Source organism: Phacochoerus africanus, chromosome 7 (assembly GCF_016906955.1).
Source record: "Phacochoerus africanus isolate WHEZ1 chromosome 7, ROS_Pafr_v1, whole genome shotgun sequence".
NCBI classification, from domain to species: Eukaryota; Metazoa; Chordata; class Mammalia; order Artiodactyla; family Suidae; genus Phacochoerus; species Phacochoerus africanus.
In genome coordinates this window covers 9571848-9586827 of record NC_062550.1, presented here as the reverse complement: position 1 = coordinate 9586827, position 14980 = coordinate 9571848, and the positions used below count along the sequence as shown (strand labels likewise).

Genomic DNA, 14980 nt, shown 5'->3' with positions numbered 1-14980 from the left:
GTCAAGTGGGAGCAGCAGCTGCCAACCTACGCCACAGCCACAGCCACTCGGAGTCTGAGCTGCATCTGCGACCTACACCACACACAGCTTGCAGCCACACCAGATCCTTAACTCACTGAGCTAGGCCAGGGATCGAACCCATATCCTCATGGACAACAGTGGGGTTCATAACCCGCTGAGCCACAGTGGGAAGTCCTTTCCCCCCCTTTTCTTTGGGGGCGGGCTCCTCTGGGCCTTTGCATATGCTATTTCCTCTGTCGGAAATGTCTGTCCCCTCCTCAACCCCTCTCCAGTCAACTACTCACATTTCAAGGCTCAGGTCAGGTATCTTTGAATCATCTTCCTGATGACATCACCTTCCTCCCTCCTTTGTCCCTCGTTCACTGGGCTTCTCACACTGGATTTTGGATTGGGATGAGCCATTTGCTAACCTGAGTCTTTGCCCTGAACTTGGTCCCTGGAAGCCAAGTCACACCTTGTGTTTGAAATGTGTAGTTCCCATTGCTGAGCACTTACCAGGTGCCTGGCTATAGTGAAAGCTAAGATCATGGGTTGTGGAGGAGTCCCCTGGTGGCTCAGTAGGTTAAGGATCCAGGGCTGTCACTGCTGTGGCTCTGGTTACAGCTGTGACTCGGATTCAATCCCTGGCTGAGGAACTTCAAAAGAAAAAAAAAAAAAAAAGAGCAAGCGAGCATGGGCTATGGAGCCAGCCTGTCTTCTCTGTGCTTCAGTGTCCTCATCCATAAAATGGGTATAATACACCCACCTCATAAGACTGTTAATGAGCAGAGGTTGGAAACAGGGCCTGGCACTGTGAGCCGCCAATTATTTCAGCGCTTATGCACATGTGTGGTTGTATTTAATCCTACAACCTCTGAAGCAGCTATTATCACCTCCACTTTACAGAAGAGAAAACCAAGGCTCAGGCAATGCCCAAGGCTGCAGAGAGACCCAGCCAGCTCTCTGGACTCGAGCCCTGGGCTCTCCTCCCCTCACCCTGTATATCCACTCCACCTTGGCCCAGGACCTGGCATCCAGGGCCCAGTCAATGTTTGTTTGTTGCATGACTAAAAATGATTCACCAAGTGGCATGTTTGCCCCCTCCAGTCTGGGCAAAATTTCCGGGCAATTGTTTGGCGTACTTTATAAAAATAAACTGTTTGCATGGTTGACGCATCCTGGTCACTCCTCTGGTCTCAGCTTAAATATCACTTCCTCAGAGGCTGTCAGCCACCACCCCCTCCCATATACATTAGCTCCCTGAATAAGAAACACAGGAAGGAGAAACCAGAAACCAGTGAGGATCGTGGGTAGGAACACAGAGGAGGGGCCGGGATGGGTTCTCTGCAACGTGACTTTCATCCGGCTTTGTGATTACACATGTAATACCTCCCCAAACCAAACTTTAAGCCAAAAAGGGAGGGGGACACAAACTCATTATTAAAATTAATAAAACCACCACATAGAACCCAAAGAATAACTTCAAGTTACTTCTGGGCATTGTACTTTGCCAGTCTTTCCTTAGATACATTCTAAAGGGGAAAAAAACCCTGTCAAAACCTCTTTACTCCATAGGTATAGTAATATTAAAATTGTAATATCTTCTCTTTTGGCCGTGCCTGCAGCATGTGGAAGTTTCCAGGCCAGGGATCAGATTCGAGCCATAGCAATGACACCAAGTCCTCAACCACTAAGCAACCAGGGAACTCCCTCACACTTACTGTTTGATGTCTGGGGCTGGAGTCACTGACTAGTCACCCCAATCCAAGGCCTCCTGTGGTTCATTACAGGACCCCAAGCTTTGAGGAGCACCCCCCATCCCTGGTGACTGGGAATAAGGACCCACTTCCGCCTCAGCCCCCCAATGGAGGGCCAGCAGGAGACCCTTTACTAGGCCTGAGCCAGGCTATGGGTTCACAGGGTCTTCAAATGCCAGCACTGGAAGGGACCTTAATTATGGGGGGGGGGGGTTGTTGAGCTATACCCAGGATTTATAAGTGCCCTGGGGGGGGGACCTCTCAGAGCCCTCCACCCCTTCCCCAGGCTGAGCTCTTGCTTGCGGGTGGACCATGGCGAAAGTGGCCCTTGGGTTGCATGAGAAGTAGGACAGTAATGTGTGCTGGATAAACATGGATTGCTGACAAATTCTTTTACAAGCTGGTCACAGGCAGGCAAGGCTGAGGGCTGTTCCTTTATCAAAACTTGGCTGAAGGAAACACCCAGGGTCATCTGCGGCACAGTTGTCACTGGACCCAGGAGAGCTGTGGCCTTGGACAGTATTTTACCCTCACACAGTTTCTTCTGAAGGCAGGAGAGTAACACCTAACTCAGAATTACTGGGTGAGATAACTCCAGAACTGTGGACACCTTCCTGTTCAGCGTGGTCCCAGGCTGTGGGCATAGCCCCTGGAACTTTGTTAGGATGCAGACTCTAGTCTGTCCTTCTGAGGCAGAAGCTGCTTTTTCTTTTTAAAAGAAAGCTTCTTCTCTTTATTACCATTTTTTCTTTTTCAGCCTCACCCGCTGCACATGAAGTTCCCAGGCCAGGGATCTTACCCAAAGCACAGCTGCAACCTACACCACAGCTCACGGCAACGCCAGGTCCTTAACCCACTGAGCGAGGCCAGGGATCAAACTCGCATCCTCATGGAACCTAGTCAGGTTCGTTAACCGCTGAGCCATGAAGGGAACTCCCATATGCGGTTTTTAAGTACAGATTTAAAATAGCCCTGAGAGGTACCAACCACCGCCCCAGCCATATGTAGCCCCCAGGTCTGCTGGGGAGAAGCCCCCAGAGCAGAGGTGGACCAAGGACTGCTCATGTCACTTTATCCTTTTCTACTTTATTACTTCAAATTAACAACCACAATAAAGCTCAAAAAAGTCCAATATTTACACAGGAAAAAAGTACAAAATTCCCCCCAAAGTTCTTCAGTATTTTTTTTTCAGTTTTTTAAATTACAAAGTAATAAAAAGCTTTGCTCTTTAATTAAAAAAAAAGAAAAAGAAAAAAGGGGAAACAGAGGTAAATAAATTAGGAAATACACACAGGAAAAAACAAAATAAAGAAAGAATGGGTGTTAATTAGGAGGGATGGATAAATCCAGTGCCCAGCCCTGACCCTGGGCTCCTCCTCAGAGAGGCAGCACGCAGGGAGGGGAGGCCCCAGGAGAGTCAGAACCAGGGAATTCATCTATAACCCAAGAGCTAGAGGCTTTCTGGAAGCAGTCTCCACAGATTCTGCCCTAAGACCAGGCAAGGGGGACCACAGGCTGATGACAGTCGGGCTCGGTGGTGGCACAAAGCCTGTGCCCTTCTTGAGGGACATGAGGTCACTGCCCACCCCTGTTAGCGGGGATAAGAACAGAGAGTCGGTCTGGCAGGTGGGTGGGACACCTGCCATCCTGGGAGATACAGGTCAGAAACACACACACACGCCCACAGGGCCTCTTGACCCTCTTCCTCAAGGTCCCCACGGAGAGGCCAAGGGACCCGAACGGTCAGGGAAGCACTGGAGAAGACCCAGCACAGAAAGTCAGTGACCATCATCTCAGGGGGTGGGGGCTGCACACACCTGTGGCCCCAAGGCTCACAAACACCCAGTGGGACCTGCCTCTGGCCAACCAACCCATTCCCCCCAGCTCCTTGGGCCACCTTGCAAGGGCCCGTGAGGACCCGTGGCCTCTCCAGTGCAGAAACGTCCCCCTTCCAAGCCACGTCGGGCGTCGGCAGGGGTGGGGCCGTGGCGTCTGGCAGGTGTAGCCTGGTGTAGGGAGCGCTTGGCAGCCTCAAGGCTGTGGGCAGCGGGAAATTCGGAGGAAAAGGATCCTCTGTGCCGAGGGCAGCCCGTCTTCTTGCCATTGGCAAAAAAAAAAAAAAAAAAAAAGAAAAAAGAAAAAAGAAAGAAATAAAAGGGAAGAAAAAAAAGAATCGAAACAATATCCATCGTCAGTTTTGTGCTGGGTTTTGTCTTTTTTTGTTCTTTTGAGTGGTTTTTCTTCCCCATCTTTTTGTTGTTGGTTTTTTTTTTTTAAAGAAAATACAGTGAAGACACTAGAAAGGGGGAGAGAGAAGACAGATCAGGTGCACATCTGCCTGAACCACCCACCCACCAGCCGCCTTCAGTGTCTGTCTTCCTGCCCCTGAGGCTCTGAGCTGGTCCCTCCATTTTCACAGAAGAGACAGAGACTCTTCCTCTTGTGGGTAAGCAGCCACCCCCAGCCACACATCTGCCCACCCTGCCATGGACAGACTGGCTCCCGGGCCTGAGGTCTGCCAAAGGTAAACCGATTTAGGTCCCAGCGCTAACTGTGGACAAATTTCCACGAAGCAGATCATACCCAGGATGTCCCAGTGCGAGTCAAGCTTGTGAACTGTAAGCTACTGCCAGCCTCGGATATACTCCCCAGGGAGTTCAGACCTACCTTGTGCCACCAGCCCCCCGCCCCACCCCAACATCCCCAGCCACTTCCCTTCCCAAAGGCGGGGAGGGGGCCCAGAGGGCAGAGCTGCTGTACCTGCCTCAAGGCCAAAAGTAGCCACAAGTCCCACTGAGGCTCACACTGGCCAGATGGCCCCTCCTGGGCTTGAGGAGGCCACCAGGGGTCTCTCTGAGAGCAGATCCGCTCCTAAGCACAGGGCCCTGTTCTAAGGACTTTGCATGAACAAAGCTTTTAACAGCCCAGAGACAGAGACACGGCTAAAGCCCTGGGGAAGGTCGGCCTGTGGGCCCCCAGGCTCAGTGCCTGCTACCAACTTGCTGGAATAGTTACGACAAAGCGGGGATGGAGGACTGGCCCCATGGCAAAGAGAGGGGTTTCCAGCAGAAATCAGCTGGTATGGGCCAGGCCTGGGCAGAGGACACACACTGGGCTCCTCTTGGGGCCACACGTGCTTCTAGACACAGCAGACATCCACTCACCTAAGCAAATACTGGTCCGATGGTGGCTCCTCCTCACTTCCCGAGGTGGTCAAATGGCACGCTTGTCTACGAGGAGGGAGGCAGAAAGGGGGGACGGGGTGAGCTGCTGGCAACAGCACATCGACAAGTCCCTGCCCACGCCCACCAAGCCCCTGGAGTCAAGGGCAGGGGTGTGTATCTCAAGGACCCAGGGTGTTCCTACTTTGTAGGCAAGAACACTGCCCCGAGAGGCAACACAGCTGCTCAAGGCCACACATGAGTGGAACGTGCGACCTGTCCTGCCGAGGCGCCTTGGGTACAGGTAGGAAGCCCAGGGCAGGTCTCCGGCCCACTGCTGTCGGATCCTTCCCTGGGCAACCCCAGATCTGCCTTCTCGACTTTCCTGGTCCAAATGTGACCCTAGCAGGGCCACCACACATGATCTGCCCGTCACTCCATCTGTGCTGACAGGGACCATGAGCCCCTCCTCCATGAGCTCCCTGCTGCCCACCCAGGCCAGGCTTGGGCAGTCATTCCTCAGAAGATGCAATGAGGCCACGCTGAATCAGTGGAGAGGAGAGAGCAGGACCCCTGATTCCGTGCCGGGGGAGGGTGAGGGTCTCTGGCTCAGCCGAGGCACAGCAAGGCTGGAGTGAGGGCGGCTCACCTGTGAGGCTGAAATCCGGGAGACCTCTTGCCGCCCAGTGAGGTCGGAGGACGAGACATTGGCAGGTGCACCCCTGTGCAGCCTCATGCTCACCTTCCTCTCTCTGTCCACCCGGGAGATCGCTCTGGGAGAAGTATTGCCTGGAGGGTGAGGTGGGGGGAGCGGCCGTCAGTGTCCAGGGCTGGGCAGCCCCACCCCTCGGCTCCCCCCGCCCCGCCTGGGTGCCCACTCGCTCACCAGCTTGCTGGAGGCGGGAGGCGGGGGTGGAAGCCACGGGCTCGGCAGCACTGCGGAGCCGGTTGGCGGTGGCCCCCGTGGGTGGGCCAGGGGGCAGGGCTCGAGTTGCGGACCCTCGGAGCTGCCCCATTCTCTCCTCGCGTTCGTGTTCTCGCCGCTCCCGGTCCACGTCCTCGGGGTTCCGGGCTGCACCCTGTGGGCGTGAGAGGAGACCTGGTCAGCCCTGCCAGGGCAGGGAGCTCCGGGACCCAGCAGTCCCCTGGGGGCAGAGCAGGGGGAGGGAGGCCAGGTGGGCATCTCGGGGAAGTAGCATCTCAGAAACCCTCTGGTCCAACCTCCTCCCCACAAAGCAGGAAGCCCAAGACCTGGAGATGACCCACAATCACACCGCAGAGAAACAAAGCCACACAACTGCCTGGAAGGAGAGAGCTGGACCTGAGAGGTGGAGGGAGGTCACTGTGCCCTGGTCCCATGGGGCTGGCGTCAGAGCTGGGAGGGCCAACACCCCAGGACGACCAAGGGCACTCCTTGACCTTCCCAACCTGGGCTCCCCTCTGGGTTTCCAGACACAGCAGAGGAGGTGTTCAGAGCCCCAGAGAGTTACGAGGCTAGCTGAAGGCAGGGCCAGGACTCCAAACAGGGCCCCCAGTCCCTAACCAGGGATCTTTTCAAAGGGCCGGACCTGGCAATAGCTCTGGCAATAGCTCTGGCAGGTGCTGGGGGAGGTCACAACCAAGAGGCCTGGGGGACCCACGCAGACACTGCCTGACCTGGGATGGGAGTTGGAAAAGGAATGGGCTAGATGCCCCATGAAGAGAGAGGCCCAGCAGGCAGGCTGGGACAGAAGGGAGCCATGGGCCCCTGCCCTCCAGCCACTGCCACCCCCAGCACAGGAGGAAAGAAGAAAGGCCCAGAAAGAGGAGCACGGCTTGGGAGCAGCGCCTTGCCGCATTACCTAGTTGGTCCTGGGGTCGTCCACAGGGAAGGGCGGGGGGCTGGCATGAGGGGGGCCGCATCTGTGGAGGAGAGAGCTGCGGGCTGAGTTGGGGAACTGCTCAGGGGCCATGGAGTACAGGCTCCTGCAACCCTGTCTCTCCCAGGGAACTGGTCAAGAAGCCCTATCATCCCTGGGTGATGAGGTGGGCGTGGCCCTCAACTTTAAGCAACTCTAGGAGGTAGTGGCCGGGGATCACAACGATCCCTGAAGCCTAGTGCGGAACCGAGGCCCAGAGAGGCCTCATGACCCTCCTGGGGCCACAGAGCTGTTCTGAGCTGATCTCTGTATCTCAGGAGGACTCAGCAGACTTCAGGGGCGCACTTCCCAGCCCTCCCCCAACAAGCCTGGCCAGGCAGGCGTGGAAGCACCAGGGCACCGTCTCCTGACCTCCAGCCTTCAACCAGGGCCCCCACCCAGTTAGACGGGCACAGAGAGCAATTCAGCCAGAAGCACAGCAACACCTGGAAGTAAGAGCTGCAGCACCCATGTCCCGGGGGCACATCAACTCGCAAGGCAGCTATGCGCTCACTCCACAGTTGGGGAACTGAGGCTGAGCGAAGCCAGGCTATTCACACAGAGGCGCACAGCACAGAGGCTGAAGCTGAGCGGAGGGCTGGAGCCCCTGCCCCTTGTGACCAGAGCAGGATCGGCTGACCCAGCCCTGTGGCAGGAGGGGAGCTACTCTCCCTGTTTCCACCCCACCCAAGCAACGCCTCAGGAAATGCACACTAGGGAGGTCTCTTGGCTTTTATTTGCCCACAAGAAAATACAGGTCAATGTCAAAGTCACACAGGCATCCACCCACGTCGTGCAGACTCCTGTCCTTGGCTGTGTTGAGTTTCCACCTGGCCGGCTAGTTGGACCTTGGAAGACACTGGCCCTGCGTGCTGAGAGCAGCATCCCAGCCTCCGGGATCCAGGGATTCCAGGGCCCTGATACCCAACCATACGGGGTGGGCACTTCAAAGAGGCAAGTTCTCAGTCAAGAGCAGGATTCTTCCCACGGGACTCTGCAGCCCACAGTGCCCAGCGGAATGTCCAGCCTGCTGGTAGGTGCTGGTGTAGGCTTCCTGCAGGGGTGTGGGGGTTGATGTGGGAGGGGCTTGGCCTTGAGATGAGTGTGGTAGGTCCCCAGTGCGTGCCTGCAGATGTTTCCGTCGCAGGCACTGGAGGCTCCATGGTGAGCTCACCAGCGTGGTGATGGGGTCAAAGGTGCCAAATTATCCAGTCCGATGGCCCTCAAGCCAGAGATCAATCAGTGCAGGACAAGGCTGCTGGCACCTCTGCTCAGCTTCTGACCCCAGGGCCTGCCTCCAAGAGAACCCCAGGCAGGGGTCGGGGTGCCAGCAATGGGTGGAGAGGGAGCTCCTAGCCTGGCTTGAGGTGGGATCTTGTCGGCTTTATGGTCCCATGAGAGGCTCTCTGAGGAGCCGTTTGGAGTGGCAGGTCCCGCAGCCTCTCTGTGACGAGGGATGTGCTCACATCCGCCTTGCTGGGTATTCGTTAGAGCCACTAGGCAGCCACTTGTGGCTCCTGAACTCTGAATGTGGCAAAGGCAACTGCAGAAGTATGTTTCCAGCTTTAATTCACTTAGCCAGCCACAAGAAGCCAGTGGCTACCCTACGGGAGGTGACAGGCCTGGATAACACAGACCCCACTGCTGGAGCTGTGCCAAGAGGAAGGGCCAAACCCAGCCGAGAACCAGACACAGGAACGCCTCTCTACATAAATGAGTGAATGCCCAGCGCCCTGAGCAGTGCCCTGGAGCAAGAAGAGCTGGCCCCAGGCCCTCGGCTGTGCTCTCAGCCCAAAGGTCTGGGGTGAAAGGCACCCCACGGTCACCCCTGGGTCCTTTGGCCATGGAACTCCCATCCTCTGCCCAACCTCTGCCCCACTCCTTAGGGAACAGTACCAGGCCACTGTCTGAGAACCAGAAAGAGAAGGAGACCAAGGCCAGTGCAATCCCAGCGTCTTGGAGAACAAGGCCTCGGTCCTGAGCAGCTGGCGGCGTGGGCTGAAGGTGCCCACCGTGAAAAGAGAGGCACACGACGATGAACTGCAGTACGGGGGGGGGGGCGGGCATTTAATGAGTTCGGGTTCAAGACAGAGGCCGCTGACAGGGTCAGGCTGAGGCTGCATCTGGTACCCGTTCTCGGCAGGCCCTCCAGGGCAGGGAACATCGTCTCTCCTTCAGGCTCTGTTCATCAGGCAGCGGATTTGTCCCCAGGAATCTCGCAGCAGGACCTTCTCTGCCACACCCTCTCCACTGTGCCCCCACCATGCCAAGGGACGTCTCCTCGAGCCTGGCCCCGATAGGCTCGGGCACACTTGGTGATGTCAGAATTGGGGCCCAGGAGTCCAGACCACAGGCCAGTAGTTTGGGGGAGGCAACTCCTCCACCTCCTCCATGGGCCTATCTGCGGGGAACTGGGTGCCCAGGGGCGCCGGGCACCTGGAAGGGACAGAGAGAGCAGAGCAGAGGCTCAGCCTCTGTGCTCGCCCGGCCAAGCGGTCAGTCTTGGAGAGATCAGGTCTTGGAGGGTCCTTACCAGTATGTGGGTGGGTACGTGGGCCCGGCACAGGGACAGGGGCGGGGGCAGGGCAGTGCAATAGCTTCGCTGTCACGGGGCTGAGCCTGGCTCGAGGAAGCCCCCTTTTCCAGAAGAGATGTGAAACAAGACACAGGATTTCACACATTCCTGAGCTCCAGGCCCAGCCAACCAACACTACTCTCCACCCCACCACCCCCCACTCTTAAGAGAGAGAGATGAAAGAGGCGCCTAGCAAGACCCAGGGGCCCATGACCAAGAAGAAAGAGAGCACAATGAAGGGGTCCAGGCTGGCCAAGGGGGCTCGGGTGAAGGCCGCCACCTGGGACGTGCAGAAGAGCAAGAGCAGGACAGTGTAGGCCATGATCAAGACCGCAGGGGGGCCGGCCAGCGCCATCCAGGCCCCCCCCCTCCAGGACCCTAGGAGGGAGGGCAGGCCCAGACAAGCCCTCTTGGGTCTGGTGGGAGGAGGCATCCCATGGGGGCCTCGCTGACCACGGTGGCACGTGTCATCAGCATGGGTGAGGCTGGAGTGGGGGGAGCACGCGGGCCCCGGGACCCCAGAGAGGTCACTTGCGCTGTCCGGCTCATAGCTCCCGTCTTCCGGGAGCCCCGCCCGCCACCAGGTCACGTTCGCCTTCCCAGTCCAGTCCCCCAAGCCCTCCTTGGCCTCCAGGTGACTCACGAATTTGAGCATGTTCCAGTCGAAGACGTAGTCGTAGGAGAAGCCCTGCCGGTGGAAGAGGTTGCGGAAGAGCTGGCGCAGGTAGGAGTAGTCAGGCTTGTCATCGAACCGCAGCGAACGGCAGAAGTTGAGGTATGTTGAGAACTCAGCTGGGGTGGGGGGTGACAGAAGGGGCCACATGAGGCCCATGCTCCCAGGGCCCTCAACAGCCAGCGCCCAACAACCCCGCCCCTGTCCTTATGATAGAAAATCTCTATATTGGTCTCTGCCCCTGGGCTCCTAAAGCCTGTATAATCTCCGGAGTGGAAAGAGCACTGGGAGTAGCTTTTGTTCTAAGGGGGAGACTCAGGGTGGGCTCCTGGAGGGGGCTGGTTGCCAGGATTGGAACTTCCAGCCCCACCCCTACCCATTTCCCTAGAAAAGGGAGAGGGGCTGGAAATGGAATTACTGACCGCTTATGCTGACATGATGGAGCCTCCACAAACATCCCAATAGTAAGGGTTTGGAGAGCCCCTTGGTTGCTGAACACCTTCACATCAGGAGAGTGACACCCCAACTCCACAGGGAGAGGAGCTACCTCATCCCATGTGCATTTTCAACTGGCTGTTCATTTCTGTCTTTTTTTTTGCTTTTGCTTTTTGCTTTTTAGGGAATGGCACATGGAGGTTCCCAGGCTAGGGGTCAAATCGGAGCTACAGCTGCTGGCCTACACCACAGCTCACGGCAACATCAGATCCTTAACCCACTGAGAGAGGCCAGGGATCGAACCCGCAACCTCATGATTCCTAGTCAGATTCACTTCCACTGTGTCACAATAGGAACTCCCTCATCTGTGTCCTTTCTCATGTCTTTAAAAAAAAAAAAAAAAAATTTATTACTCGATGAATTTACTGCATTTATAGTTGTACAATGATCTCACATCCTTTTATAAGCTGGGAAATGCAGTATTTCCCCAAGTTCTGTGAGCCAAATTAACGCAGTCCGAGGAGAGAGTCATGGGAACCTCGGATTTACAGCCCATCGATCAGAAGCCCAGGTGGCAAGCTTGACTCGCGGCTGGCCTCTCAAATGTGGCGGGAAGAGCCTCGTGGGACCGAGCCCTCAACCTCTTGGATGCGACACTACCTCCAGGTGGACAGTGTCAGGACTGAGTCAAACTGCAGGACACCCAGCCGGTGTCACAGAGAACTGCTTGGTGAGGGGGAAACAACCCCGACCTTTGGTGACAGCAAGTGTCAGAAGTGCTCCGTGGGAGCAGCAGAGGAGACTCCCAGGAGGTGGGAGTGAGGTGGGCCGGAGTGAGGGTGGGGGGCCTGGGCAGCTCCCAGCCAGGCCCCCCCACCCCCCCGCCGGGCCCGAACAGCAGCAGGGCCTGCGCTGGATGTTCTGGGGCCGGCAGTGGCAGCGGTAGGAGCCCCGTGGGCACCACGCCCCCAGCCCGCGCCGGCTACTCACAGGGGTAGCCTTTGCAGAGGACCTCGATGGGCGTCGACATCTTCTTCTCGCTGATGCGCTCATACTTCTGGCGCTTGGTGGCCGCCTTGAGGCCCTGCCAGGGCAGGGAGCCCAGGTTGAAGTACATGAGCACGTAACCCAGACTCTCCAGGTCATCTCGACGGCTTTGCTCTGCAGAGTCAAGGACAAGGTGAGGGGGCAGGGTCCACTCAGGCTTCTGGGGGCCAGGACCCCCTTTCCCAGGACATGCTCCTCGACTGAGGGGAACAACCCATCCTGGCACCCAGCAGCATCGCCCCCCGCCCGGGTCACGTGCTGGCTTGCTGCAGCCCCACAGCAATCAGGCAATGGCACTGCCCTCTTCTACGGAGAAGAGGCCTGAGGCGGAGGTTTTTCAGCTCAATCTAGGCCTAGTTTTTCCAGCTCAGGCACTTATTCATTCATTCATTCATTCATGCACCCCAGTGCCTCATTGCCTGCCCTGCCCTGCAGATAAGACACAAGCAGAGGCATCAGCCAGGCTGGGGGTCAGATCTGACTTTGGCGCCTGCTAAGCCGTACGACCTTAAGCATCGTGTGTCTCACTGTGAGCCTGTTTCCCACCCTGGAAACACGGGGCAGCACCCTTGCCCTCCAAGATGCTGCGGGGATGAGGAAAGACAGAAGATGCTCACACCCTGCAGTTCTTCTTGTGAAGGAGGAGGGCTGTCTTCGTGGCAGCGGGGGAATAAAGCCAGGCCACAGAGAGCCAGGACCCTGGCTGGGTGCCTGCGGGTGCCCTCTGTTCCCGGGCAGGGCGCACTCACCGATGCCCAGGTGGGTGTTGATGGAGGCGTAGCGGGCCGTGCCGGTCAAGTTCTTGTTTTCCCGGTAGGGGATGTGCTGGTGGGTGCGGGCGTCCCGGTACTTCTTGGCCAGCCCGAAGTCGATGATGTACACCAGGTTGCCCTTCTTCCCCAGCCCCATGAGGAAGTTGTCGGGTTTGACGTCCCGGTGGATGAAGTTCTTGGAGTGGATGTACTCGATGCGGCTGATCTGGGGGAGGGGAGAGCGAGTCACTCAGCAAGTGTTCCTGGGGGGGCTCCCCCAGGCGCTCAGGGCCAGGCCCTGGGCTGAGGCTGCAGAGATGGAAAACACACCCGTGGTCCCGGCTGTGGGCAGGGGAGAAAGACCAGCCTGCAACAGTGTACGATAACTTGGAGGGGCAGGTCAGGGAAGGCTTCCTGGAGGAAGTGAAGGTGAAGAGGAACTCACTCCGAAGGAAGAGTTCTCCAAGTTTGCTATGACAGAGGTAAAGAAAGCAAGGCAGGACCTTTTTTCTTTTTCTTTCCATGGCCGCACCCGCAGCACACGGAAGTTCCTGGGCTAGGGGTCAAATAGGAGCTGCAGATGAGGCCTAGGCCACAGCCATGGCAATGCCAGATTCTTAACCCAGGGAGGCCAGGGATTGAACCCGCATCCTCAGAGACAATGCCGGGTCCTTAAACTCACTGACTGAGCCAAAGTGGGAACTCCGAAGGTAGGAAATTTAATGGCAAGATCTAGAAACGAAGCCCATAAAGGCATGTGGGCCTCACCTGCCTGGCTCCACACTCTGAGAGGACATGAAACGTCCCCAAGGGAACCAGAAAAGCATTTTGCAGGTTGTTCTGATCACGAGACTGGGGGTCAAGGAGCACCAGTGAAGCATAAACTTGGCAGCGGGGACAGAGATGGAGCCCGCAGACAGGATGTGTCCCTGGCTTCCAGAGGACACCGAGGTCAGGCAGACACACAGGCCCTGTCTTCCTTCAAATGCTGTGTTAACGACTTAAATTAAAACGTGTGCACAGACTGTGTCCTCTGGCAGGCTCGTCCCCTCCCTGAGCCTCACACTCCTGAGTATTTCCCAAACCTTTTCTGAGTCTCTTCCCATGAGCCTCACGTCCTTCTCTGCACACACACATTTAGCCTAAAACTAAAGGATGTCCTGGAGCTCCCGTCGTGGCTCAGCAGTTAATGAATCTGACTAGGAACCATGAGGTTGAGGGTTTGATGCCTGGCCTTGCTCAGTGGGTTAAGGATCTGGCGTTGCGTGAGCTATAGTGTAGGTTGCAGACGCACGCGGCTCGGATCCTGCGTTGCTGTGGCTCTGGCGTAGGCTGGCGGCTGCAGCTCCAATTCGACCCCTAGCCAGGGAACCTCCATATGCCGCAGGAGCGACCCAAGAAATGGCAAAAAGACAAAAAAAAAAAAATTAAAAAGGATGTCTGAAGACCTCCTGCAGGGCAGCCACAGACACAGACCCCTACACAACGAGATCTCCATGGACCATCCCATGGCTGAAATTCTATGGTTTTAAACATTTTATTTTTTCTTATTTATTTATTTATTTATTTTTGGTCTTTTTGCCTTTTCCAGGGCCACACCAGCGGCATGTAGAGGTTCCCAGGCTAGGGGTCGAATCGGAGCTGCAGCCGCCAGCCTACGCCAGAGCCACAGCAACACAGGATCTGAGTCGCGTCTGCAACCTACACCACAGCTCACGGCAACGCCAGATCCTTAACCCACTGAGCAAGGCCAGGGATTGAACCTGCAATGTCATGGTTCCTAGTCGGATTCGCCAACCACTGTGCCACGATGGGAACTCCTTAAACATTTTTTTAAAGTTTCCCTCCCTTGAATTTATAAAGTGCTTGAGGATCTAAGGACTGCTCTCCATGGGTACCTACTCTGGTCCAGGCCCTGCATGGCGCCCCTGTGACTCCAAAACAACCCGGCAAAGGGGAGATGCTCCTGGGGCAACTCAGCAGCTCACCTACAGTCACCACACAGGGACAGCACCCAGGTCTGCATGACACAGGCTTTATAGGCATAGGACGGCAGAGTCCCAGGACTTTCCTGGGTGCCCGACCCAGCAGGTCTAGAGTTAGAACTAAAGGGGAGTTTCCATTGTGGCTCAGCAGTTATGAACCCAACTAGTATCCATGAGGATGCGGGTTTGACCCCTGGCCTCACTCAGTGGCTTAAGGATCCAGTGTTGCTGTGATATGTGGTGTAGGCTGCAGCTGCAGCTCGGATCCTGCACTGTTGTGGCTGTGCCCGAGGCCAGCAGCTACAGCTCCAATTTGACTCCTAGCCTGGGAACCTCCATATGCTGCAGGTGCAGCCCTAAAAAAGAAAAAAGAAAAAAAAAAAAGAAGGCGAGTCCCCATCATGGCACAGTGGTTAACGAAACCAACTAGGAACCATGAGGAGGCAGGTTTGATCCCTGGCCTCGCTCAGTGGGTTGAGGATCCGGCATTGCCCTGAGCTGTGGGGTAGGTCGCAGACGCAGCTCGGATCCCGAGTTGCTGTGGCTGTGGTGTAGGCCGGCGGCTACAGCTCCTATTCGACCCCTAGCCTGGGAACCTCCATATGCCATGGGAGCGGCCCTAGAAAATGCAAAAAAAAAAAAAAAAAAAAAAGGAGAAGAACTAGGAATCTGCATTTTAACCCCTCTGCCCCCCCCC

The 14980-nt window shown here is 56.4% G+C and overlaps 1 protein-coding gene across 14 annotated transcripts in view; it reads right to left on the bottom strand.

Moving 5' to 3' along the window:
- Nucleotides 1-2823: 2823 nt before the first annotated feature.
- The window catches only part of CSNK1E (casein kinase 1 epsilon), a 38170-nt gene continuing 26013 nt past the window's right edge, over nucleotides 2824-14980 (bottom strand). For 5 of the 14 annotated variants that reach the window (XM_047786255.1, XM_047786252.1, XM_047786253.1 and 2 more), the window contains 3 exons: nucleotides 12296-12524; nucleotides 11490-11660; nucleotides 9460-10183 (listed from right to left, as the gene is read on the bottom strand). In XM_047786255.1, the coding sequence (XP_047642211.1) occupies nucleotides 9555-10183; nucleotides 11490-11660; nucleotides 12296-12524 (1029 nt within the window). In that variant the 3' untranslated portion in view covers nucleotides 9460-9554. The other 9 variants (XM_047786263.1, XM_047786261.1, XM_047786259.1 and 6 more) reach the window with 8 other exon arrangements.